A 23,465-nucleotide genomic window follows, 5' to 3' on the forward strand; every position below is an offset into this window, starting at 1 on the left:
GGCACGATTGCAATACCGCAGAGCTTCATTGTGGACCAGTGCAGTCATGCTCTGCCTGCTCGGTTGCTCCGCCATCTGGCCATGAAGATATTCTAGATGCCCGAACTGTCGGGAACTCACCCGTCGCAGACACAATCAAGGGTTTTCTCGGGATTAGATCCACTCTCCGTCGTAGAGTTCTCAGTATAAGACAGCCTGCACTCAGCCGTCATTGTCATACGTCCATAGATTATTCTCATCATCAATATAAAACAATTTCACAGGAAACATCTCCATTCCATGCTTACTGGTAGAGCCTCAATCTCCACTCAGAATCACACAGAAACACCACTTAACCAACAACACTCTAAACCCATTTCCAAACCTTCTTCATCAGACATGTCGCCAGTCCTTGCTCGAGCCGCCATCCGCAACGCCGCTGCTACCGGCACGAGGCAATTCTCGCTCATGGCTGCCATGCGCAACATGGCACGCTCCTTTGAGCCCCATCCCTTCCAGCGTCTGCCCAACACGCAGAAGCCGCAAGCTGCCGACTATGCCAAGATCTTCAGGCGTTCCGGCAAGACTGTCATGATGTGAGCCGACCATATGACTCTTATCAGATGCTATACCAAAACCAGCCCGACTTCCGCCTGCTAACCGGTTCCTCTCCGCAGCTACTTCCCTGGCATGGCCTTGATCCTAGGTTGGCCTGTGATCGCTCAGAAGATGGTTGATGGCCACGTCTAAGGTCGCCATTGCTGGCATGATGGTCATACCATCCTTTGGCCAGCTTCGGACACAATACTCCCCGGGAACTCTCTTCAACATAATCGTGGCTTGGATGTCTTGAGGCATCAACTTATATATAATGGGATAAAGGCAGGCGTTCTGGAGTTCAGGGCCCAGGAAATACCTGGCCTGGCGTTTCTGGGAGTTGTGTGATACCTAAATAGAGGACCGAACCACGGGCCATTTTTAATTCTATACAAGAAAACAGTATCTACTTTGTCAGCCGTCTGGTCAATTTGCCGATGGTTGGAAGTTACGTGAGATATGCACTTACATGCATCGACTAAGACATCGCTTCGCCGGGGAGATGCTAAGCATTCATACACTGACCTAAGCTGCGAGGAACGTCATCCACGCTCTTCGGGGCGATCAAGTTCCAGCGAATACCTGTCTGATCTCTAGGAAACTAATACAAACTTGAGCGCATGACAGAGTATGACCAACACTACCCTCGAAACAGGATGTATACGTTCTCTGCGTATCCCCAAACATATAATTAAGCACGACAATAAAAACAAAATGCCAGACTGTTTCCGAGCACATCGCCCCTCAGTTGTTGAGGGAGACTGTTTCTGTAATACCAAATTTAATACGACCGGGTGTCAAACGACCTGTTTCCTTGACACGAAGAGATGAAAAGGGCAGATTCACAACTGATACAATGACAAAGAAGGGAACAGCCAACCAAGGTTCATCCTAGGGTTTAGGAGATGACAGGGCAAGCGGAAGGAACCGAGGAAAAAAAAGTAAGAAATCAAAAAGCCAGCCGGCGTCTAATCAGTACTGCGACTGGGAATCATGCGATTTTCCCCTCCGGCAGGCAAATCGTCTTCCCCAAAGCCAAGTGATCACAATCAAGTCTTTGATTTGCGTCCAAAAGGTCGTCGACTTGAACGCCGATCCTTTGCGAAATCGCCCAGCACGTATCGCCCCGTTGAATCACGTACGGGGTCGCTTTTTCGCCGCACACGACCTTCTGCAGAGCGCCATCGTTACTCAGAATCGAGTCGAAGCCGCCGAGGAGCCAAAAGACGCCGACGAGGAACAGACCTATAAGGGTGAAGAAGTGCAGCAGCGGCATCAGCTCGTGGCGCCAGGACGGCCGCTGGGGCTCGAGATACTGCGTCGACGAGCGCTGCGGCGCCGCGGGCGGTTGCGCCCGAGCCATGTCGGCGGCGTGCGCTCTGAGTATGTCGGTGAACGAGGCGTTGGGGGCCTCATCGCTGTAAGGTGGCGGCGGAGCCATGGGCATGGTCGATGCCCGTGGCCGTTGCTGGCCGACGTTGCTGCGTGTGCCCTCCGATATTTGTCGCAGTCGGCCGTAGCGGCAGCCTGGTGCCGATTCCCATATGCTGCCGTCTCGTTCATCGCGGAACGTATACGTCTCGTCGTCGGCATCGTATCCGATCCGCACCATGCCCTCTGGCAGGCGTTCCTCGTCCGTATCCAGGTGTGACCAGCGGCCCATGATTGTGGTGTGATTGTTCCAGTCTTATTTCGCAGTATAGAGACGATGACCGAGATGACAAGAGTGGCAGAGAGTAAAACGGAGGGAGAGGATGGCTGATTTAATTTATTACGTCTGAAGGCAAGGCTGCGTAAGACAGGTCGGGGATTGTGAGAGTGATACAGTAAAGTACAGCTGTAGGTGTCAATGAGGGTTGCACGAAAGTACCATGTGTGGTGCTGCAAAAACCTTGAACCGTCTGTTTGGATCGCTTATTTTTCTGTAGGTACGTGTCGGTCTGCAGGAGATGTGCATCAGCACTTCAATGATGCACTAGCCTTTGTCGAACGCGGGGTGTGGAGGCCATTAGAGCACATGCATGACGTGTTTCAGTTTCACTAACTCCTTGAGCTCAGTGGACTGCGCCGCCACACTACAGCAATGGCCTCCCATACAGCAATTGTTAACCCCCGGTATCAAATCGCTTATTATACGCCACGGGCTGACTGCACTGCCTTTTACCCTGTACCTTGGGCACTCATACAGGAATTAAGATCCATGCCAAGGTCAGTTTCTAGCTGATTCTGTTGGTGGACAAAAAACCGAAGCAACAACTCTCAAGACCCTCATCAGGCCGCTTGCGTAAGCCCATCCGCAGTAGGTACGGTATGCATGTATACCCCGGTACTATTTTCCATAGTGATATGCGCATACCGGCAATTGACTTGCGAATTGACACAGCGATAGTCCGAGCCTACGTCCATGTCTGCCAAGGGTCAATGCGCCCCGACATGCTGACCTCTGTCGCACAAGACTGTGCCCTTGGCGGCTGTTGCTTTAGTCTTGACGGGCATTGTAGATCGATCTTACCGTTGGTGTCCATCTCGGCTCGCCACGAGGACATTTTTACCATCGTAAAATCCCATAGCGGAGGGAGCACTTTGGGATAGAAGATGCATATGATATGCCTTGAAATCAATTCTCAACCTGGTGCCACCTAACTTGGGTACCTTACCTACCTTAGTTACTTTGCCCTGACTTGATCCATCGAGATCATTGTTGACAAAAATGAACTCACGTTCAATCCTGGCAAGCAAACCCAATATTAATCAAGCATGTTCCTAAGATTTTCAATACTTTGCAGTTGTACTACCTATAACGATTATAGTCTTGGCACCAAGTCGAGTCCTACCCAATTAGGGCTAGTCAGGGACCCTTGTCTACCATGGACAGGTGGAACGCGTCCGCCTGTCAATTTGGAGCTCCCTTGAGGATGGAGACGTGTAGAGAGACATCCAGTCGTTGTTATCGTGCTGCCAAAAAAAGGAGTCATTTGAGAGTCTAGAATCAATACCGACATAGGAGTGCTGCAATAGAGACTGGCTTCCTGTTTTGTCATTTGTGCCTGTTCTTTGGGCTCGCGCTCCCTCACAGGACCGATAATTGACCGATTTACCGACTTGCGAAGCAAACAACGGTCAAAACAACAACCCTCCATCACCGCCCGCGGTGGCACTACGTTCTCTCGATACCTTGTGCCTAGGACTTATCGGAATAACTCTCGACACCAACTCCATAAGCAGCTTACCCCTCGAGCGCAGATAATCGACGTCGCCCCGGAAGCTTTTTTGCAGCTTCTTCACCGAACCGCGAGACAAGCTCCCCCGCTTCCTCGTTCATGAAATCGAAGCAACGGGCTAGCTCAGGGATACCGCCTAAGGGATGGCGCAGCTACTGCACAACTCGCCCATAGTCATCGACAATGGCTCTGGTACCATCAGAGCGGGCTTTGCGGGTGAGGACCTGCCCAAGTGCTTCTTCCCGTCGTTCGTCGGCAGGCCAAAACACCTCAAGGTACTTGCGGGCGCCCTCGAGGGGGATGTCTTCATCGGCGAGAAGGCCGCTACAGAACTGAGGGGCCTGCTCAAGATCAGGTATCCCCTCGAGCATGGAATCGTGACGGACTGGGATGATATGGAGAAGATTTGGGGATATGTCTACGAAGAGGGCCTCAAGGTGTTGAGTGAAGAGGTGAGCCTCCACCGGTCATGGCCACCCCGGCCACGGGTCTTTCACTAGCCCTCTGCCACCGAGCACCATATACTTATCCGATGTGCATCTGAACAGCATCCCGTACTTCTTACCGAGCCACCGTTAAATCCGCGCGCGAACCGCGACACAGCAGCCCAGATCCTCTTCGAGACCTTCAACGTCCCCGCACTATACACATCCATCCAGGCCGTTCTATCTCTGTACGCAAGCGGTCGCACCACCGGAATTGTGCTCGACTCGGGAGACGGTGTGTCACATGCGGTGCCTGTATACGAGGGTTTCGCTATTACCAACAGCATCCAACGAATCGACGTGGCAGGCAGGGACGTGACTGAACACCTGCAGACTCTTCTGCGCAAGAGCGGTTACGTATTTCACACCAGCGCGGAGAAGGAGGTTGTCAGGTTGATCAAGGAGGCCACGAGCTACGTGGCCCATGACCCCAAGAAGGAGGAAAAGGAATGGGCTGGTGCAAAGCTGGACCCGTCAAAGATGATGAGCGACTACACGTTGCCCGACGGTAACAAAATCAAGGTGAGCACATATTTATAAAGAACCCAGAGCCTCAACATTACTAACACAGCACATACTTCAACAGCTCGGCGCAGAACGATTCAGGGCACCCGAGATTCTCTTTGACCCCGAGATCATTGGATTGGAATATCCAGGCGTGCATCAAATGGTGATCAATGCCATCGGAAAGACAGACCTTGATCTACGCAAGTCGCTCTACTCCAACATTGTGCTATCAGGAGGTAGCACGCTGACCAAGGGCTTTGGAGATCGACTCCTGACCGAGGTTCAGAAGCTGGCGGTGCGAGACATGAGGATAAAGATATTTGCCCCTCCAGAGAGGAAATACTCAACCTGGATTGGTGGCAGTATCTTGGCTGGATTGAGCACGTTTAGAAAGGTAAGAGATTTCCTCCATGATCTGCTTGTTGATCTGTACTTTGTAGCTGACAGTGGTCATATGACAGATGTGGGTAAGCATGGACGACTGGCACGAGAACCCAGACATAATTCACACCAAGTTCAACTGAGGCGCGCCGTCTGTGGCCTGCGCAACACTGTTCGACTTATGAGGTTTAATGATCAAACCTTCTTGGCTACTAATTGAGATCATCATGCTCTCGCCGGTGGCCGAGGACCAGCCAGTCCAATGAACGTTGGGGGCTACATGATGGCATAGGGATAATCTATGCATCGGTGAATGCGGCAGGTCGAGGCAGGCGCAGAGAGAGGGAGTAATCGGCTACCAATCTGAAGTGCGGAACCAAAAGCAGCCTTCAATACTTCGAACGCTTTCATGTAGACAACGACAGGAGTACTTTGTTTAGGGCGTATAGAAAATCACGAGATACCCAAAGATTGAGTTTGAATGTGCATGTCTGTCTGTACCTTGTGCTTGTTGGGTTCTCGATGTCTCTAAGAGTAGGTACGTGTTTGTGTTTTTTTTTCTCCGACAGTCAGATGGATCAAGCATTATCATGGTTGATTCAAAAGAGTTTATTGTTGATTTGTGTAAATGTAATAAATGATTTCATCGCTTTTTTGATTCGTTATATGGGGGGTATCATATATCCTCAACCGTATCACCAGAAACAAACGCCATCGCTGTGTTGATTTTCCCCCTTTTTTCGCACAAAACAACCACCCTGGAGTCTGCCAGCCAGGTGTGGAAAGGGATTGGAATACATGCCATGCGGCATCCCCCCTCCTTCAATTTCGGGCTTTTTGCTTTTTTCTCCCATCGTTTGCTCTGAGGCCCCATTGTATGAAACCACAACCTCGCTAGTTCGTTTTGCTCATAACAACCATAATACAAGACAAGAAAAGAAAAAGAAAAGAAAAAAGAATATGCTGCAAAAAAGACACTCATGAAACGCCGCGCGTAAATCCAACATTAACAGCTTGTAAGCACCATAGCCTGCAAACAGAAAAGACAAAAGACAGCCCCGACTAGTGACAGTCTGACGGGTGAATAAGAGATGGATGGAGTCATCGCTTAGCGGCGGGAGCTAGAGCTCAGCCTGCCCCAGAAGCCGCTCCTCTCGGAGCCGCTGGTGCTGGACGAGTCGCGCCTGCTCTTGGCCGAGTGGGCGTCCTCGTTCTTCTTGCAGTAGTTGCCTGCTCCGCCGCGGCCGACGTAGACCCTCTCGGAGCTGGCGCGCACTGCGTCGGCGTAGTACTCGTCGTCAAAGGACATGGCGGGCCTCTGGGAGGCGTGGGCATTGCCTGCTCCGCCGCGGCCGGAGAAGAAGCGCGAGGACGAAGAAGACGGCTTGACCGAGGCCTTGGTGGGAATGCCCTCGGGCGAGGTGGTGGGCTGGGAGACGAGGAAGGTGTTGCCTGCTCCGCCGCGGCCGGAGTGGGTGTAGGTGTTTTGCTGCACGGTTGGGTGCGGCTCGTTGATGGTGTATGAAGGCATGATGGTAGAGAGAGAAGAGAGGGTATATGTGTGTTTTTAGTTGGTTTCTTGTGTGTTCGATGATCCGATTTGACGTAAGTCTGATGATCAGATGAGATGGGTCTTGGTGTTAGAGAGAACAAAAAAAAATTTAAAAAGAAACTTTTCTTGTTGACAGCTTTTTGGTCAAATGTTCGGAGTACAGTATTCCTTGATAGATTGAACAAGAAGCTTCAACCTGACATATTAGACGAAGGGGGCGGGTAGGTTAGCTAGCTATTATACACGGAGAGATGAGGTGACACCAAAGCTTGGCGAGTGGAGGGCAAAATGCAAGGACCTCGCCTTGCCATGGATCAGAGAAAAGCTCAGACTGGCTTCTAACGGACAGGACAAAGGCGCAAATGGCCGTAGTATGGGAGTTTGTTTCTGCGCCGGTGTAGCTGTCAAGTACCTTTGACGTAGTTGGCAGGGCAAATGGATACCTAGGCTTGACGTTGCTAAAAACAGGGCCAAGGAAGCCGGTCGGTCCACGAGGTGCAAAAAAATTTGTCGGGTGGGTTGCTCTGTTTTTGTTCGCGCGTGACACCTGGGGAAGTGAGAGGCGGCATCACAAGACGCATTGGACCCCTGTTTTCATCATGTAATTTTTACGCCATAGCTTGCCATCCCCCTGGGCCTGAATTGGAACTGTCTGGAGTCGCGTCGAGGAATGGATGTCGTCGTGGGTTTTGTCTCATTTTCTGTCTGCCAAGCAAGTGTGCGAAAGCGTGCCTGGTTCGACGCAATGGGCATTTTGCGAAGCTGACCTTTTTTGCTGAATGAGAGGTTCTTTGCAGACGACAGGCATTTGATGGGTCATCATCGATGCGCTGTCTCCAAGGTTTTGGCATGCATCCTACGTAGGTACCTGGGAGAAAAAAAGTCGCCGACTCGTTCTTCCCATTGTTTATTTTCCCCCCGCATAGTTCGGCTCTTTGAGTTTACCAAGTCCTTAATGCGATCGCCTAGCGATCCTGGACTGTTGCATGCTAAGGCTACATCCGCGGACCTTAACACATTCCCACAATCAGCAGAGGCACCTGATCTACAGGGCGCATGTTGCTCGATCTTGGTACGAACGGCTGAGAGACATACTTCGTACGATGACTGCACGCGTTTCTTTTTTGGCGATATGTCAATTGACGTTTACCCCGTAGTCTAACTTTTTTTCCTTTTTCTTTTTAGTCATTTATTAACACGATGAAAATGGTCAGCCAGCAATTTCCCGCCAACTGTTCTAGACCGACGACATCAAACACCCATGCCCAAACAAGATTTCTTTGACTGGAAAACAAATCACTGCAGATTCATTCTGTTTTGAACATCTCGCCAAGCATCATGATATAGGTACGATGCGCCCAGGAGGATGTCAGACGACGAATTTTTCGGCGACTGCTTACCTACACAATACCTCCGTTCCTTGCCTGAGCAACGCCGGTTGCTACTAAGGATTACTAGGAATAGTAGTCCACTCTGAGCCCCATCTTAAGTTTCCCACCCAAAACATGACGTACTTGCCTTGACTCTGCCGGATCCTGAGCTGCAATTTTAGCTAGGCCAGATAGCGCTATATACATTAATTTTGATATACCAATCTGAGGGATACCGTACTTTAGAAGAAATTTTTGTTACCCATTCACCCTACAATAGATTCACGCAAACTGCGGTGTCGATCAGGCTGGCTGGTCTCTGGAGTCATCGTCACCACCAAACCCCGCCATCATGGCCATCAAAGACATACCGAAACTGAATCGCAACAGCATCCGAACCCTCCGCCATGATCCCTTATCCGAAATATCTGGCGCCCTTGGCGACCTTGGCACTCTGCTTCCCCTGATGATAGCGCTCGCTCTACAGTCATCCATATCCCTGTCGACCACGCTTGTCTTTTCCGGCATCTTCAATGTCTTGACGGGTATCGTTTTTGGGATTCCGCTTCCCGTTCAGCCGATGAAGGCCATTGCAGCCGCAGCGATCGCAGAGCATACCAGCCTCAGGCAAACAGTCGCAGCCGGCGGTCTGGTCTCTGCTGCGGTGCTGATATTGTCGGCTACGGGATTACTGAGGCGGGCCACCAGGCTCATACCCGTACCCGTGGCCAAGGGAATCCAGTTCGGTGCCGGGCTAAGTCTGGTCATATCAGCTGGTTCGTCACTGTTGCAGCCGCTGCACTGGCTCCATCCTATACTCGACAACCGTCTCTGGGCGTTTGGGGCCTTGGTGGGTCTGGTTGTGACACATCGCTTCCGCCGCGTCCCGTATGCGCTCATCGTCTTCATTCTCGGTACCGCCTTCGCCGCAGTGGCCGTCGCTACCTCGGGTCGGAACCTCCGCCTACCCGGGGTCGCTCCCTGGGTTCCCTTTCTCGTCCTGCCAGCTTGGACCAGCCCCGTGGCGATATCGATGGCAGTGGCGCAACTGCCTTTGACAACGCTCAACTCGGTCATCGCAGTCTCGGCCCTGTCCGCCGATCTGCTACCAAACCTACCGACACCGACGGTCACCGAGATGGGATTGAGCGTGGCGTCCATGAACTTGATTGGATGCTGGTTCGGCGCAATGCCAGTCTGTCACGGTGCAGGTGGTCTTGCCGCCCAGCATCGGTTCGGTGCACGATCAGGCGCCAGCATCATCATCTTGGGTATCTTCAAGATACTGCTGGGTCTGATCCTGGGCGAGACGCTGCTCGATTTGCTCGACCGCTTTCCCCACGCCCTTCTCGGCATCATGGTTCTGGCGTCCGGTCTGGAGCTCGCGGGAGTGGGACAGAGTCTAAACCACGGAGCGGCGGATCTGTGGGAGTCTTCGATGGAGGGCAATGCTCCTGAGGCTCTGTCTACGCGCATTCACCGGTCCCTTTCCGAAGAGGAGCGCGCGGAGCGCTGGTCCGTTATGCTCATCACCACGGCGGGTATCCTGGCCTTCAAGAACGACGCTGTTGGGTTTGCGGCGGGCATGTTGTCACACTGGACTTATAGAGCTGCACAGCACTGGGGGAGAGGCACTGGTGAAAGACAGCCGCTGATATCCCGGCCCTTTCACTAGTGGCAGCCAATGGTCCATGGCTGGCCAGGGCTTTTTGGTGAGTAAATGTTCTTGATACAAGTAGAAAGTACAAATGAAGTAATCATATGTCGTTGCAACAAGTTCATGCGGTCCAAGTGCTTATATCTCATGCCAAATATCCCTCAATGCATTACTCAAACAATGTCGCTCCTTTTTAGGATCAAACATTTTAGCCATGCAACCTGAGGTGTGTCCGGTTTAATAAAAGAAATAGTGGACGAAGCGCACTCGATTATCCCCTAAATTATGTCCGTGGTTCAAGTCGGCTGTCCTAGCCGGTCTTGGCTCAAATCTAGCGTCAACTCTATAGCCTTTACAATTTGGTTCCAGTCCACCATCCCACCTACTCCAACATCGCCACAAGCCAGTTTCATCTCCTGTGGCGGCAAGACCTCGAACCAACCGCCATCGCTCTCACCTTGCGCACTCGCAACCCCCCAATCCTTCTCCAGCGTGCGGATCTGCTTGGCCGTGATGGGATGCCGCCACATGGCCGTGTTCATGGCGGGGCATACGGTGATGCGTTTCCTGCGTCCTTCCACGACGCCGTCCGTGTCCCAGGCGCGCACGACGCTGGTCAGGAGATTGTTGCAGATGCCATTTGCGATCTTGGCCAGGGTGTTTGCGCTCAGCGGGGCGATGACCAACATGTCGGCCCCTGTGTGCTGCAGTTTTAGATACAAACCTAGTGGTGTGGCGCATTTTTTTGACCAGTACAGTCGTGAAAAAAAAGAGTAGAAAAAAAGCGACATGCGTCGGAAAACACCACTTACATTTTCGTAATTCTATGTGCAGAATCCCCTCCCCCCTCTTCCACGGCCGCGGACCCCACTCGTCGGCGTCTCCATACACGGCGTCGACGCACGGAATGGACCTGATGGCTTCCAGTGTAGGCTGTTCCTCTGCCTGACCGGCCAGAAAGTGCTCGGCAGAATGTGTGAGGACCACGCGGATTGAGAGCCGCGAGGGATCGTGGGCCTCCCCGAGAGCCTTGAGGATGTTGGGAAGCTTTATGGTGGCGACGGAACCCGACGCGGATAGCAGCAGGTGCTTTTTGCCATCTGATATTGATGCAGATAAGGCCGAGACTGCAGTGGCATCCTGCTGCTGCTGTGGCTGCTGCGTGCGGACCATGGTCCGTCGAGTGTGTTTGGTGAGATGGAGTTGGAGATAGAGGTTATTTGAGTTGAAGCGAGAGCCACTTTGATGGATTGTTTTTTGCCCCTCACAGGGTTAACACAAATTAAACCTTGATTGGAAATGCAAATGTTGCTAGTATCCCTTGGCCACAACGCAATTTTAATTTTCAAGTCGTGCACATGCTCTGAAGCTGACAAATTGAGTGAAGAAAGCACTCGATTCGATATCTGAAAAGTTCCAGTGACGAAATATGTACGGGAGTCAGCAAGTGGTAGGTATGTGGTGGAGCTGCGAATTACATGTGGTCGTCCGATTAAGGTTGACTGAGCAAGTATTCCTCAGCTAGGAGGTAGGTAAGGTACCCTACCCAGGTACCCAAGTTCCTGTAAGCCATTAAGCTGATCCCGCTCCTATGGATTCCATTATATGAGCTAAGCTCGCTTCAACAACAGCCATTATCGAAATCCCTTTTGAGGGAAGGAGCAAGTCAAGCTTCAAGTTTGGTGATGATTAAATTACATACAATTTAGAGCCAGAAGTAGAAGAGAGACCGCTTGATTTATAAATTTATAAGTTTTCTCAAAGTAAAATGGCTCATTCATCAGGGCTTTTTTTTTTTTTTTTTTTTTTTTTACTAGACTAGAAATAGTGTTAAGTTTGGTTCATAAACATCCATGCTACCTACCTACCTACCTATGTACGTACCTTGCCTAGGTAGGTAGGTACCTAGTACCATCATTCTCCAAAGCTCACTGCCCTGGCCTCTCTGTAGCCCCAGCGCTCTCAACCCAGGAACTTGAGTCCTAAAAGCTCATTGAGTGGTCTACAACAGACAGATCACTTCCCCACTACCAAATCGTACGCAGCCCACGTTTGCACCACTACCTGCACTCGCATTGTTCAGGATTTATCTTGATCAACCGACCTCACCTACATGCCGCCTTGAAGTAGCTACCTACTTCACCTATCTGACAATCTCCAAACATCAACTCAGCCATCGCGGCACCTGATATGGCATATTCTGAAGCCTAGAGTGAATTTTCACTAGGATGCATGCTTTCCCCCTGCTGCACTGTTAAGCAATTGGCTAAGACACAGCTCAGTAGAAAATCTGGCTGGCATCTCTAGGGCAAGCAGGCCTACTTTCACTTGACTCTCAACTCGCCCATAATGTCTTCAGTCAATCTCCACGAGCACATGTCTGTAGACATGGAGGGAAACACAAACATTCCCGCGCCCCTCTTCTCTTATGCACCTTCTTCCTCACCTCGTCTCATCTATATACCAACAGCGCGGCCGAAATCAATATTGTCCCGTCGAAGGAAGCAGCTTGGGAATGCAGCCGTGAGAAACGGGAAGGAGCCTCGATTGGGGTTGATGCATCTGCCCATCGAGCTCATCACCATGATTGTCAATGAGATCGACTTGATAAATGACCTGAGCAGCTTCTCGAAGGTGAACCGAGTCTTCCTCGAGCTCTATCAGTTCAATGTTTTCGCCTCGGCCGTCAGCTGGAAAGTTGTATGGGGTGATATCACCCAAGTTATGCTCGATTTATTCTATCACGGAGTACGCCACGACTCTGTTCGGATCGTCAGCATTCTCACCCACCATATCCATGAAATTGTCTCCGACATGAAGATCAAGGGGTAGGTTTTGATGATGTCCTGTTTTCGAGCAGCAGCTATACTCTTTTTACCCACAGTCCCTGGACAAAGTCACTGACACTTGCCCACATAGATATATACCCATGGAGCCTTTCAAGTCCAAGAGGATCACATATTTCCACCATGCGCTTGTCGCAGATGCCCCCAAGGTCTCGGCTTATCTTGCTGCGGATGACGACATGTTCGACGAAAGCTTTGAGTACTACCCAAGCATGGTGGCCATTTATCAAGCTCTGTTCCCACAGACCATGGCCGCCCAATGGGAGCTTAACAAGGCTCTTCGTGTTGCTTGTAATTACGGTCTTTCCCGCACGACGTACGTCCTCCTAAATCGCGGGGCCGATCCCATGGATATGAGCCCGTTTGGCCTGATGCCCATCCACTTGGCCTTGGCTAATCGCCAGCCCTGGTGGGACTCGGACAAGTACAAACACCAGTATAAAGGTGGCTTTGAAGTCGGGCCCAATGTCCACCACCTGGACGCGGAGCAACTGGCGCAGTGCAGCATTTCCGCGCTGATCAAGTATGGCTGTCCCGTGGACCTTGCGTCTGCGCAGATGAGACGACACAAGTGTGACCACAAGTGCTTGGGATCTCCCGATTGCGACCATCAAAACCAGACACCGCTGCATATCGCAGCCAAGATCGACTTCGGAGAGGTTGCCGACTTCCTTCTCAAAAAAGGCGCCAACCCTTACACGCCGAACGGAGAGGGTTACACCCCTCTGTACTGTGCTATCGTGCAGGAAGGCTCAAAGGCGGCCGGTGTCATATTTAAGAGCTGCCACCCCGTCGTGAACCCGGTTGTGCACATCCCCACAGGGACGACGGCGTTGCACATTGCCTGTAGGTTCGCGTTACCTGCAATGGTCGACAGGCTGCTGGAGGCTGGCGCGGACCCGGATGTGATCAACAGCCATGGCCTGACTCCTCTACACGAAGTGCTCTCTCAGACCCAACCTGATCGTAGTCGTCAGGTGTATTTGGTGCTGAAAAGCCTTGCCCGTTTCAACGCAGATCCTGCTACTCCTAGTTCCGCTCCCAAAACGCCCTGGGACATGGCCAAAAACCACCCATTTCCCGATGTCCAGGAAATGTTTGCCGACCACACGCTGATGACGTTCTGGGAGCTGGACCAGCTGATTGGCGGCAACAGTAGTCCCCATCGCAAAGGCCGACGTCAAACAAAGCGCGGCAGCCAGGCAATCAAGCGCACGGACAAACAGGCTCCTTCGCATACCATTGCCCCTTCATCTCCGATAGAGGCACAATACAAGGTCCAGTCGACTCAGTCTGATAGCCGGTCGGGGTGGGGTGGCTGGTGGGGGGATGCAAAGAACCCGTGGAATGGAAAAGGCCCGTGGGATGAGGAGCCGCGGCCTGAAGATGACGCGTGGGATGAACCGAGCCCGAGTACTGGAATGAAACCAGGGGTGACAGAAACACTAACCCAAGAAAACTTCCTGGATTTCGGGGAGGATCTCATCCTGTTTGACATAACCACTCCGATGAAACCCTCCCCGGCGGCTTCACTGCAGACTCAAATAGCGAGCGCGGGATGGAGGCCAAAGCTGCTGACTTTGAACAACAAGCCCGCAAAGCCGAAGCCGAATGCGTCCCCTTTCTCTGAGATGGAGAGCCGAGATGCCGCCAAGAAGGCCGCAAGTGAATATGCTCCTTCGGCCAGCTCACAAGGAACCAAAAAGGGACAGTCAAAGAAGAAGTGGGCTCCTCTCAAGCTCTGAGTGGACAAGACAGCATGTGTGGCTTTGACTGCTATGTTGCGAGTCTTTCATGTCTGGTTGCAGGGCTCATCAAAGTCCCGTTGTTTTCACCAAATTATGATGGAGGACGAAAAAAAAAACTGCGTTTTAGGAGCATGCTTAAGATATCTAACGCTCGTACGTGGCTGCAGTTTGATTATCAGGTTTGGTCGGTAAATCTGCATATTTATCGGTTGGAGTGAGCTGCCGATGGGGATCCTTCCCCAGTACCGGTGTGGTTTCCCAAGAAGAGCGTTGCGAGTGCCAACGTTGCACAGAGATCTAACAGTCATGGGATTGGAATCATGATGGAGAGCCAACTTGTGCTGGATTATTTGACTAATTTACCTAGATACTGACAACGAGTGAGGGCCATGGTTAACGGTGTGAGGCTGCTGGCTACCTGGCTGCTGGGAAGGGGTAGAGTTATAGGGGATGATGAGCCTTACATATGGCGTAGACTGTGAAGTTCAATTCACTGTATCCACTTTAAATTGACCATGACCCACTACAGTATCCAATGCTATCATTGCTATAGCGGTTGACGCGATACGTTCGTTACATCATTTTGACCGTGTCGAAATTTATCATCAACCACTTACCCATCAATACTCACACTCGCGCGATTCAGATAATAGCCCGACTACCTGCGCTCCCAAAAGCATCGCCGCTCAACCACAGTAATTCCACGCCACTAAGCGTCGCACTCTACAAGACATATAACACAATGATCTCCAGCAGATTTATGGGAGGAGTAAGGAGGAATAACACAAATCATGATGATCGACCCTCACTAACAAATCGGCAATATCGCCGCCGCTCTACCTACAGAACATCCTCCGACAAGCCTCCAGGACAGCCTGCCGCGCACCGGCGCACTCGATCGCCGCGCCCACCCTCCTCAGACAGCTTCAGGCGCAGCAGCAGCGACGGCTGCTGACGTCCGAGGTGCGCCAGGCCATCGACAAGGCGGTTGCGTCGGCGCCCGTGGTCCTCTTCATGAAGGGCACGCCCGAGACCCCCCAGTGCGGCTTCTCTCGTGCCAGCATCCAGATCCTCAGCATGCAGGGCGTCGACCCGGAAAAGTTTGCCGCCTACAATGTCCTTGAGGACCAGAGCCTGAGGGAAGGCATCAAGGAGTACTCGGAGTGGCCCACCATCCCCCAGGTCTACATCGACAAGGAGTTCGTCGGCGGCTGCGATATCCTCGTCTCGATGCACCAGAGCGGCGAGCTCGGCAAGATGTTGGCCGAGAAGGGCGTCCTTGTCAAGGGACAGGAGGGCGAGGCTGATAACAAGTCGGAGTAGAGAGGCAAAGGAGGTGTTTTTTTTTGTTCGCCCATGGAAAGGGAGGAGAGGGGAGGGAAAAGGAAGTGTACAACAATGTGTTACGTGAGGAGCGGGGAATGATGCGGTTATTTGCCAAAGAAACGCCCATCACAATGAATATGTACGAGTCTACTTTCTTGTCGTGTGCTGATATATGTATATAAAAATACCTTAGATATAATCCGTTCGGTTCCAAGCTAAGACTACATATGAACAACACCATAGCCAATACTACTTATTCATGGACCCGTTCTTCCATGGCACAAAGCCACCAAGTCTTTCAAACCACCTAAGTATATTCCCCCCCCCCCCCCCCCCAAAAAAAAAAAAAAACCCTAGGCTGGGTACGCAGCACCATCTCCGCGAGGATCACTCCCTGCCGACCACACCCCCGTTCCGTCCACCGGATCAACAGTCCACCTGATGATCTGGCCCCGACCGAACTGAGACCTCTCAGTTCCCGTGATGAGCACACACTTGTGACCCAGCTTCTGCAGACCCGCGATGACCGAGGCGGGCATTCCCTCCTCGATGGCCACAACGTCATCGTTCATTTCGCCCGTCACCTCGTCGGGCATCCCGGCCCCGATGCAGATCCTAGGAGCATCGAGCGCCTGCTGCGGGGACAAACCACAGCTGACCTGGCTCAGGAGCGTCTGGACGTGGCCCTGCGGCTGCATGAACCCGCCCATGACGCCAAAGACCGAGTGCAGCCCGCCGTCGGTCAGGTTGGTCACCAGGCCCGGAATGATGGTGTGGTAGGGTCTCTTGCGCGGCGTGAGGATGTTGGGATGGGCCTTGTTCAGCGAGAAGTTGCTCCCGCGGTTCTGAAGCGTGAAGCCGCAGCCCTTGGGGATGATGGCCGTCCCGAAGCCGTTGTAGTTGGAGTTGATGAAGCTGATGGCGTTGCCCTGGCTGTCCGACACGGCAAAGTACACTGTGTCGCTGCTGTTGAGCGCGGGGCTCTTGAACTGCGCCCCCGACGGGTCGCCGTGCCGGACCGACGTCGATGCCTTTTCGGGGTCGAAGAGCTTGGCGCGCTCGGCGAGGTACTCCTGCGAGATGAGCTCCTGGGATGGGACCTTGGCGACGTTCGGGTCCGTGACGAACCACGACGCGTCGGCAAAGGCGAGGCGCAGGGACTCGATGATGGCGTGGAGGTACGTTGGCGTGTTGTGGTCTTCGGGCCCAAACTTGTGCACTTTGCCGCTGCGCTCGAGCTCTTGCAGGATCCCCAGCGCCATCAAGGCGACGATGCCCTGGCCGTTGGGCGGGTGCTCCCACAGCTGCACACCGCCCGAGCCGTCCGCGGCTGCCGCGCCGTGGGATGTGAACTTGAGCCCCAGGGGCTCGACGGGCTCGCTGCCCGTTTCAAGGTGGTGCTTGAGGTCGTCGAGCTCCATCAGGCCGCCGAGGTCCTGGCATACCTTGGCGAGCTCCTCGGCTATCCGGCCGCTGTAGAAGCCCCTTTTGCCCTCCTCGGCCAGGGTGCGGAAGGTCCGCGCCAGGTTGGGCAGCTTGATGATCTCGCCCGCCTTTGGAGCGCGGCAGCCGCCTGGCGCGTCCGGGTCCGCCTTTAGCATCTCGCTGTAGTTGGGAGATGCCTCACGGATGCGCTTCTCCGACTCTCGCCACTGAGCTTTGGTGTTAGAAAGGATCGAAACTTGTCGAGGCAGTTCATGTCAACTTGACAAACAGTAAAATACTTGCAGCAATCGAAGTTATCTCGGAAACAGGATACCCCTTCTCGCCCAGCTCGATCGCAGGCTTGAGTATATCAGCCATGGTCAGTTTGCCGCTGCCGAACCGCTCGACCGTGTCGCACCACCCTGCCGCGGCACCTGGCACCGTCACAGCCAGGGGGCTCTTTGTCGGAATCTCGGTCTTGGTGTCCGAGTCGGGCAGCTTGAGCGCGCTGCGGACCGCATCGAGGGTGTACTTGGCACCGGAGCGACCAGACCCGTTGAGCGCCGAGACCTTCTTGGTGGCGGCGTCGTAGTATAGGCAGAACATGTCACCGCCGATGCCCGTTGAGCACGGCTCCGTCATGTTCATGCCGGCCGCTTGATGGCTGGTTGTAAGCCATGGGCTCCGCATCTAAGTTTTGGTGTCGAGTATGGCGAAGAAAAAAAATAGGAAGAGTAAATAGCTAACTCACCTACAGCGACGGCAGCATCGGCAGCATTGCCACCTGCGTTGAGAATGTCGATGCCGCACTTTGCTGCAAGAGGCTGCGTGCAAGCGACTATGCCCTTGGTGCTGTGAACGACGCTCCTTCGGCTCGCAAACTTTTGTATGTCGTGCGACGCCGGCGGATATATCGAGGGATTGGTGAAAGCCATTTTGTGTATGTTTGTATCTTGTAATGTCCTTGGCATGAAGACGGTTGCTCAAAACCCTACCAATACAGTCCGCGAAAGATATTTACAGTATAATCTGCTTTCTTTTGTTCGGGATCTCCTACAAAGATTTGTCGCAAATTGATAAAAGTACCTACCTGCAGTATACAGTACAGGGAACTGACATTAGGTAAGTAGGACGGTCGAACTGATGAAGGTTAATATTAATTACATCACAAACGACTCATAGTCTCCCATCCCCCGCTCACGCCAATCCGTCCGGTATCTAAGCGGGGCTTCGGTGGTGCTCGGAACCACTCCCCGCATCTCTCCGGAGTCTTTGAGCGTTTTCTCGAGACATGGGATTCCGGCACCGGTTTCAAAAGTAAACAACACATCGCCGGTCATCGGATGCTTGAGAAATCGAAACGTAACTGCAACTGCTGAGCCTCGCACACCTCGACCCCGAGGGCATAGCACACACTACATAGCACTTCCCCACATACCATGGCGTGCATATGCAGGGCTTATGATGCCGAGGATGCGGATTTCTCAGCCATTGTCATATTTATTGAGAGTACTCGCATTGTGCACCGCCCTCACATACAAGCTCAAGGTGTGTTTACTTGCTAGCTGCTTGTTCATGCAGCTGCTGCACCCTTTGCTGCCTCCTTTTGCTTTTTCTTCTCCTCTATTTGGCGCTGTTTCTCCAACTTTTTTAGTTGGTTCTTGGTCATCTTACCATCGCCGCCCTCGGCTGCGGCTTCACCCTCCGTTGCCTTGGATGCACCGGCGTCGGATGAAGTCAGGGTGCCCCACTTGAGATTCAGGGGCCTGACCCTCATGAACTCGGCCACAATCTCGTCCGTCACCTTTGCCCGGCGCTCTTGGAAGGACTGGACGTATACCTGGAGCTCCTCGGCGCACTTCTTCTTGATCTCGCCAGTCAGCATCTTGCCGGTGCTGTACTCGACACGGATCTTCTCGAGTTCCTGGTCGTCCTCGAGGAAGAAGGTGAGATACTGGTAAGGGACATCCTTGTTGGTGTCACCTCCCTTCTCGCGATGCTCCTCGACTGTGACCTGGCCACCCGAGAGCGCGTATTTGTTGACCTTGTTCAGGATCTGCTTGGGTGTGTCGTTCATGAAGATGGCTGACGTCTCAATGCTGGCACTCATTTTTGAGCCTGGGCCTTGGAGGGCGTCCAGGAATCGCGCGTGGATCAGGGAAGGTTTGGCAAATTCTTTGTTTTCGTTAGTTAAACAGCTCCCAAGAAAGAATAAGATGGAATTGTTACTCACTCAACCTCGAAGCCACATCTCGGGTCATTCTGAAGTAGGGGTCCTGATCAATGGCACCTATTGCACAAATTAGTCCATGGAAGTGGAAAAGTCCATGACTGGCCTTAACTCACATGGGATCAGGCATGGTATTTTGCTAGTAATCTTCTCGTCAGGGCCGAAGATGTGGGGGAATGACGAAGCGAAACTCGTTGCGCCTAAGGAATGATTCAACTGTAAGTTAAGTGATCTGCACGGGTGAAGATACCACGGTTCCAGTGCGTTGCATACCCTGAATGCTTCCAAAATGAATCTTGCCAATGTTGGTACTGTGAGTCTGTCAGCTTCAGTACAAAATCAGGGCCGAGTTTCCCCTGTTATTTTGGTGGACTTGCCTGTCGTTGAACCCAAAGATGGCTTTTGCCTGGTTATATGTAATGTGTTTTGACAACCTGGTGATGTTCTTGTAAAAAGCACCTCCAACAAAGCTGATGCAACCGCGTCGTTAGCGTCTATGAATGATGATCCGGGAACAATAACCCTGCAAATTGACACGTACTCGTAGTCCGAGAAAATAAAGGTCTTTTCGGGATCAAAGCCAACTGCGATGATATCCCGAACGTTGGTTTTCGTGTAGGACTGAACCTCTTCGATGGTCCTCTTCTCGCTGAAGAGGTATTTCTGAGGTTTTCATCTGTGTAAGCCTTTAAAAGTTTGGCTTAGATGCTCTGGCAATAGCTTCGTAATCATACCTCGTCCTACACAACTGTCAATTCATTATTCCGCAGCCATATTCTGGAGTCCTTGAACTTACATCTGTCATCATTATGATCAATGGAACCTGGAAGACATCCTGAAGCCACCTGAAATATGTCACATGTGGTCAGACCAAACTTTGATTACATGGACTTGCAATTGCTTGACTAACTTGGTAAACTCGAAGGGGATTGTGTGACCAATATGCATCGAGTCGCTTGAGATAATCCTAGTTAGCTTACACTCCCTACTTCCACATACAATGCAAGTGGATGCTCTCAGAGAAATAACCATACCTGCTCGGTCCCCTGCCAGTATAGAGGAAGAATGGTTCTTTCTTCTCGTGCCTGTCTAGGATGACCTGTTGGAAATAAATCTCGGTCAACCAACAGTTCGGCGGTGGGCTGGGAAATTCTGGAAAATTTCAAGAGCACGGCCACGCACATCCAGCTCTCGATGCGAAAAGACAATTCCACGACGCATGAAGCGATGCGGCTTGTGGCCGGTAACGCGCTCAAACCTCTCAAGCAGCTCAACATCGATAAGTTTGGTGCCAAACTCCTCCACTAGCTTGTTGTAGTTGATGGCCTGGATGTTGCCATCGGCGTCGACGCCTCCGCTCACGTTCCAGGGATCGACTGTTTGGGCTTGCGCTTGGCTGGCACCGGTGGCTGTGTTCGATGTGCCGGCCAGTGCTGCAGCGGCGGCATCCGTGGCAGCCGGACCGTCGCGCGCCTCGGCGGTCCGGTCGACGAGGTGTATTTCGGGCATGCTGCTTGCTGGATCAAACACCAAGTACGAAAGTGGGTTGACAGTTCACAGGTCTCGTGTTGTGCGGATGCAAGTTTTGATCAAGATCCCTGGGTGGGCACTGGCAACAGCAAGTCTCTCCAATGCAAGATCGAGTTGACGATAATTATCACGACCTCAGTCACAACAGTCACACTCATACGCGGTTTGGCGGGGTTCGTCCTCAAAGTTGTGACGCAGGGGAAGTCAATTGGACCCAATCGCGGGGTAGCTTCTCGGCTAGGATTCCCGTCCTTGGTCTTGCCTCATTTGGTCAACGGCTTGCAACGGAGTGGAGTACTGTACCGTACATGCATGCGGCGAGCGTCGCATGGTACACAATTTGGCTTGATGATTGCTGCAAATAGCCGCGGGAAACGGGGTGACTAACATCAACAACCAAGCTCCTGCTAGAACTCACAAGGACTCGAATGGCCGGCTTAGGCCAGGCACTTGGATGATGACGTTTCTTGTAGGTAATAATACGTAGTAGCATTTGATCTAATTACTTACTGGACCGGACCCAACTCTGCCAGGGGCTGAAGCTACTGTGGGCCCTGGTGCAGATACCCCTGTTCGGTAAAAGTACAGTATGGCTGTGACGCTGACACGCGACACGAAGGGGACAAAAAAAAAAAGTCAGGCACAAAATGATATAGACTGCGCGATTGCCAGGAGCATCCAAAGTACCCCCTTCGCAGCCACAAATGCAATAACATGTTGCGAGCGCCATGGCTTTGTCGACGGTTGATCAGGCCGTCACAGTGGCGGACAACATTAACAACAATAAAAGTCACGCGACGGCTAGCTAGTACAGGTCAGCGAAAAAAAAGGGTTCAGCAAACCCCAATTGGAGTCCGACAATTGACTGACACCTGCAATAATCCAACTGACAGAGGCGAGTGGGAGAATACCGCCGGCACTCCTCCTCCGAGCGAGGAATTTGACAGACGAGCACGATCAGTTGCACACCGAACTGGAGGCCAACTTTGATAGCACCAAAGCGAAGCGCATGGGAGAAATTTCCAAGGTTGCCGATGCTCTCAAGGCCTGGGATGCGGCACAAGCAAGCATCAATGAGTTAACTGGTCTCAGCAAGTCCCAGGACGAGGAAATGCGAGAGTTGGCCAAGGAGGAGCTCGAGACAACAAACAACGAGCTTGGGACGCTTTCTGACAAGATCAAAATCGCCCTGACGCCGAAGCACCCCTTTGCCGACATGCCCTGCCTCATCGAGTTTCGGCCAGGGCCCGGCGGCATGGAAGGCCGCCTGTTCACCGACGCCCTGTTCAAGATGTATCAGAGCTACTGCACGTTCAAGGGATACAGGACCAAGACCGTGACGTACGAAAGGGTCGACGGCCCTCCCGGCGCCGATGGGGAGACCCCGCTGCAGGAGGCCATATTGGAGGTGATCAACCCCGGTTCCTACGACATATTCCGCGGCGAGGCGGGCATGCACCGCGTGCAGCGCGTTCCCGCGACTGAGAAGTCGGGCCGCATTCACACCAGTGCCGCCGCTGTGTGGGTGCTGCCGTCGTTCCCCGAGGAGGCCGGCGCCAGCGACGAGGGCACAACCGACGTCAACGACCCCAACAGCGACTTCTACATAGATCCGACCGAGGTGCGGGTCGAGACGATGCGGGCACGAGGTGCAGGTGGGCAGCATGTCAACAAGACCGAGTCGGCGATCCGATTGACGCACATGCCGACCGGCACGATGGTCAGCATGCAGGACGAGAGGTCGCAGCAGCGCAACCGTGAGGCGGCCTGGAAGGTGCTGCGCTCGCGCATCGCGCAGAAGAGGCGAGAGCAGCGGGAGGAGATGGCGCAGAACCTGCGCAGCAGCGTCCTGTCAAAGGACAAGATCACGAGGGGCGAAAAGATTCGGACGTACAACTATGTTCAAAAACGCTGCACCGACCACCGCAGCGGGCTCGACATCCACAATCTGCCGGGCGTCATGATGGGCGGCCCCGAGCTGGATCGAATCATTGCCAGCGTCCACGAGTGGCAGACGGCCAGGGACGTGCGCTTGCTCATCGCCGAGGAGGAGGAAGCTGCTGCGGCCGCGGCTAAAGACACAGGGGGCAACCGAGAGGCGAAGAAGTGATGTTTTTTTTTTTTTTCCCTACTTCGTCTGTACTATTATTTACCATATGTATTATGATAGCGCACACCGCAATACCCCTAGATCTGTGTGCAGCTCTTTCATCCCATTCTTTGCCCTTTTCTTTTGACATTTGCATGGATTTTTTCTGCGTTTCCACGTCCGCGGTTGGTTAATAATTTTCGTTGACATTGACGCGTCCTGCGCCGTGAATCTCGAACGAGCCCGTGCCAACGTACGTGCACCCAGCGACCCTTTGGCATGACAGCTAACAGAGTTGAGTACATCATGGTTCAAACATTGGCAGTTATTTCGAAGTGAGGGAACAACGATAAACACCTGTTGTTGTTTGTTGCTCCAAAAGAACTGCGTATTAGAACGCGAATCAGCCTTGCATACCTGTTCTGACTACCGACACTACTCACACCTACACACCTACAACGAATAGTACCTACGAATGACTTGGTCTCGAATCCACACACCAAAACTCTTGGTCGTGGCGCA

General features: G+C 52.6%; 11 protein-coding genes across 11 annotated transcripts; 6 read left to right on the forward strand and 5 right to left on the reverse strand.

Moving 5' to 3' along the window:
• The first annotated feature begins 185 nt into the window (after positions 1–185).
• MGG_16792 (uncharacterized protein) lies at positions 186–3,536 on the forward strand. Its single transcript, XM_003712144.1, has 2 exons — positions 186–575; positions 657–3,536. The coding sequence occupies exons 1-2, from the start codon at positions 280–282 to the stop codon at positions 727–729; spliced, it is 369 nt and encodes a 122-aa protein (XP_003712192.1). The 5' UTR covers positions 186–279; the 3' UTR covers positions 730–3,536.
• On the reverse strand, positions 1,568–2,239 carry MGG_09548 (uncharacterized protein; the record flags this gene model as incomplete). Its single annotated transcript, XM_003712145.1, has 1 exon — positions 1,568–2,239. The coding sequence occupies one exon, from the start codon at positions 2,237–2,239 to the stop codon at positions 1,568–1,570; it is 672 nt and encodes a 223-aa protein (XP_003712193.1).
• On the forward strand, positions 3,492–5,730 carry MGG_16793 (actin-like protein). Its single transcript, XM_003712146.1, has 4 exons — positions 3,492–4,249; positions 4,346–4,804; positions 4,869–5,183; positions 5,251–5,730. The coding sequence occupies exons 1-4, from the start codon at positions 3,941–3,943 to the stop codon at positions 5,311–5,313; spliced, it is 1,146 nt and encodes a 381-aa protein (XP_003712194.1). The 5' UTR covers positions 3,492–3,940; the 3' UTR covers positions 5,314–5,730.
• A 1-nt stretch (position 5,731) lies between these two features.
• Positions 5,732–7,024, reverse strand: MGG_09546 (uncharacterized protein). Its single transcript, XM_003712147.1, has 2 exons — positions 6,623–7,024; positions 5,732–6,508 (listed from the first exon to the last, which is right to left on the reverse strand). Exons 1-2 carry the CDS (start codon positions 6,699–6,701, stop codon positions 6,279–6,281), a joined length of 309 nt encoding a protein of 102 aa, XP_003712195.1. The 5' UTR covers positions 6,702–7,024; the 3' UTR covers positions 5,732–6,278.
• A 414-nt stretch (positions 7,025–7,438) lies between these two features.
• On the forward strand, positions 7,439–9,909 carry MGG_09545 (uncharacterized protein). Its single transcript, XM_003712148.1, has one exon. It carries the CDS (start codon positions 8,445–8,447, stop codon positions 9,765–9,767), a length of 1,323 nt encoding a protein of 440 aa, XP_003712196.1. The 5' UTR covers positions 7,439–8,444; the 3' UTR covers positions 9,768–9,909.
• A 55-nt stretch (positions 9,910–9,964) lies between these two features.
• MGG_09544 (phosphopantothenoylcysteine decarboxylase) lies at positions 9,965–11,197 on the reverse strand. The gene is made up of 2 exons (XM_003712149.1): positions 10,562–11,197; positions 9,965–10,446 (listed from the first exon to the last, which is right to left on the reverse strand). Exons 1-2 carry the CDS (start codon positions 10,920–10,922, stop codon positions 10,046–10,048), a joined length of 762 nt encoding a protein of 253 aa, XP_003712197.1. The 5' UTR covers positions 10,923–11,197; the 3' UTR covers positions 9,965–10,045.
• A 1,051-nt stretch (positions 11,198–12,248) lies between these two features.
• Positions 12,249–14,562, forward strand: MGG_09543 (uncharacterized protein). The gene is made up of 2 exons (XM_003712150.1): positions 12,249–12,577; positions 12,669–14,562. Exons 1-2 carry the CDS (start codon positions 12,306–12,308, stop codon positions 14,338–14,340), a joined length of 1,944 nt encoding a protein of 647 aa, XP_003712198.1. The 5' UTR covers positions 12,249–12,305; the 3' UTR covers positions 14,341–14,562.
• Positions 14,563–14,934: 372 nt separating this feature from the next.
• On the forward strand, positions 14,935–15,935 carry MGG_09542 (monothiol glutaredoxin-5). Its single transcript, XM_003712151.1, has 2 exons — positions 14,935–15,112; positions 15,190–15,935. Exons 1-2 carry the CDS (start codon positions 15,086–15,088, stop codon positions 15,664–15,666), a joined length of 504 nt encoding a protein of 167 aa, XP_003712199.1. The 5' UTR covers positions 14,935–15,085; the 3' UTR covers positions 15,667–15,935.
• Positions 15,936–16,022: 87 nt separating this feature from the next.
• On the reverse strand, positions 16,023–18,029 carry MGG_09541 (gamma-glutamyltranspeptidase; the record flags this gene model as incomplete). Its single annotated transcript, XM_003712152.1, has 3 exons — positions 16,023–17,321; positions 17,398–17,750; positions 17,846–18,029. The coding sequence occupies 3 exons, from the start codon at positions 18,027–18,029 to the stop codon at positions 16,023–16,025; spliced, it is 1,836 nt and encodes a 611-aa protein (XP_003712200.1).
• Positions 18,030–18,184: 155 nt separating this feature from the next.
• MGG_09540 (tryptophanyl-tRNA synthetase) lies at positions 18,185–21,242 on the reverse strand. Its single transcript, XM_003712153.1, has 11 exons — positions 20,507–21,242; positions 20,359–20,423; positions 20,235–20,279; positions 20,121–20,169; positions 20,059–20,064; positions 19,866–19,987; positions 19,702–19,794; positions 19,598–19,635; positions 19,441–19,524; positions 19,328–19,384; positions 18,185–19,269 (listed from the first exon to the last, which is right to left on the reverse strand). The coding sequence occupies exons 1-11, from the start codon at positions 20,831–20,833 to the stop codon at positions 18,668–18,670; spliced, it is 1,488 nt and encodes a 495-aa protein (XP_003712201.1). The 5' UTR covers positions 20,834–21,242; the 3' UTR covers positions 18,185–18,667.
• A 241-nt stretch (positions 21,243–21,483) lies between these two features.
• Positions 21,484–23,156, forward strand: MGG_09539 (peptide chain release factor 1). Its single transcript, XM_003712154.1, has 2 exons — positions 21,484–21,668; positions 21,748–23,156. Exons 1-2 carry the CDS (start codon positions 21,569–21,571, stop codon positions 22,962–22,964), a joined length of 1,317 nt encoding a protein of 438 aa, XP_003712202.1. The 5' UTR covers positions 21,484–21,568; the 3' UTR covers positions 22,965–23,156.
• Positions 23,157–23,465: the final 309 nt, after the last annotated feature.

The sequence above is a fragment of the Pyricularia oryzae genome, chromosome 3 (genome assembly GCF_000002495.2).
Source record: "Pyricularia oryzae 70-15 chromosome 3, whole genome shotgun sequence".
NCBI lineage: Eukaryota > Fungi > Ascomycota > Sordariomycetes > Magnaporthales > Pyriculariaceae > Pyricularia > Pyricularia oryzae.

What these genes read in the sequence shown, in the direction of transcription:
- MGG_09544 (XM_003712149.1), bottom strand. Translation starts at nt 10,922, where the DNA reads ATGGTCCGCACGCAGCAGCCACAGCAGCAGCAGGATGCCACTGCAGTC. An exon ending in GCACATAGAATTACGAAAAT is followed by an intron (nt 10,447 to 10,561) that starts GTAAGTGGTGTT and finishes TGCAGCACACAG; the next exon opens with GGGCCGACATGTTGGTCATC.
- MGG_16792 (XM_003712144.1), top strand. Translation starts at nt 280, where the DNA reads ATGCTTACTGGTAGAGCCTCAATCTCCACTCAGAATCACACAGAAACA. An exon ending in TCCGGCAAGACTGTCATGAT is followed by an intron (nt 576 to 656) that starts GTGAGCCGACCA and finishes TCCTCTCCGCAG; the next exon opens with CTACTTCCCTGGCATGGCCT.
- MGG_09545 (XM_003712148.1), top strand. Translation starts at nt 8,445, where the DNA reads ATGGCCATCAAAGACATACCGAAACTGAATCGCAACAGCATCCGAACC.
- MGG_16793 (XM_003712146.1), top strand. Translation starts at nt 3,941, where the DNA reads ATGGCGCAGCTACTGCACAACTCGCCCATAGTCATCGACAATGGCTCT. An exon ending in CCGACGGTAACAAAATCAAG is followed by an intron (nt 4,805 to 4,868) that starts GTGAGCACATAT and finishes ATACTTCAACAG; the next exon opens with CTCGGCGCAGAACGATTCAG. An exon ending in GATTGAGCACGTTTAGAAAG is followed by an intron (nt 5,184 to 5,250) that starts GTAAGAGATTTC and finishes GTCATATGACAG; the next exon opens with ATGTGGGTAAGCATGGACGA.
- MGG_09546 (XM_003712147.1), bottom strand. Translation starts at nt 6,701, where the DNA reads ATGCCTTCATACACCATCAACGAGCCGCACCCAACCGTGCAGCAAAAC. An exon ending in CTCCGGCCGCGGCGGAGCAG is followed by an intron (nt 6,509 to 6,622) that starts GCAACACCTTCC and finishes GCGGCGGAGCAG; the next exon opens with GCAATGCCCACGCCTCCCAG.
- MGG_09543 (XM_003712150.1), top strand. Translation starts at nt 12,306, where the DNA reads ATGCATCTGCCCATCGAGCTCATCACCATGATTGTCAATGAGATCGAC. An exon ending in TCCGACATGAAGATCAAGGG is followed by an intron (nt 12,578 to 12,668) that starts GTAGGTTTTGAT and finishes TTGCCCACATAG; the next exon opens with ATATATACCCATGGAGCCTT.
- MGG_09542 (XM_003712151.1), top strand. Translation starts at nt 15,086, where the DNA reads ATGATCTCCAGCAGATTTATGGGAGGA. An exon ending in CCAGCAGATTTATGGGAGGA is followed by an intron (nt 15,113 to 15,189) that starts GTAAGGAGGAAT and finishes CTCTACCTACAG; the next exon opens with AACATCCTCCGACAAGCCTC.
- MGG_09539 (XM_003712154.1), top strand. Translation starts at nt 21,569, where the DNA reads ATGTTGCGAGCGCCATGGCTTTGTCGACGGTTGATCAGGCCGTCACAG. An exon ending in GCGACGGCTAGCTAGTACAG is followed by an intron (nt 21,669 to 21,747) that starts GTCAGCGAAAAA and finishes TCCAACTGACAG; the next exon opens with AGGCGAGTGGGAGAATACCG.
- MGG_09540 (XM_003712153.1), bottom strand. Translation starts at nt 20,833, where the DNA reads ATGCCCGAAATACACCTCGTCGACCGGACCGCCGAGGCGCGCGACGGT. An exon ending in TCATTTTGGAAGCATTCAGG is followed by an intron (nt 19,525 to 19,597) that starts GTATGCAACGCA and finishes ATCATTCCTTAG; the next exon opens with GCGCAACGAGTTTCGCTTCG. An exon ending in AATACCATGCCTGATCCCAT is followed by an intron (nt 19,385 to 19,440) that starts GTGAGTTAAGGC and finishes TTTGTGCAATAG; the next exon opens with GTGCCATTGATCAGGACCCC.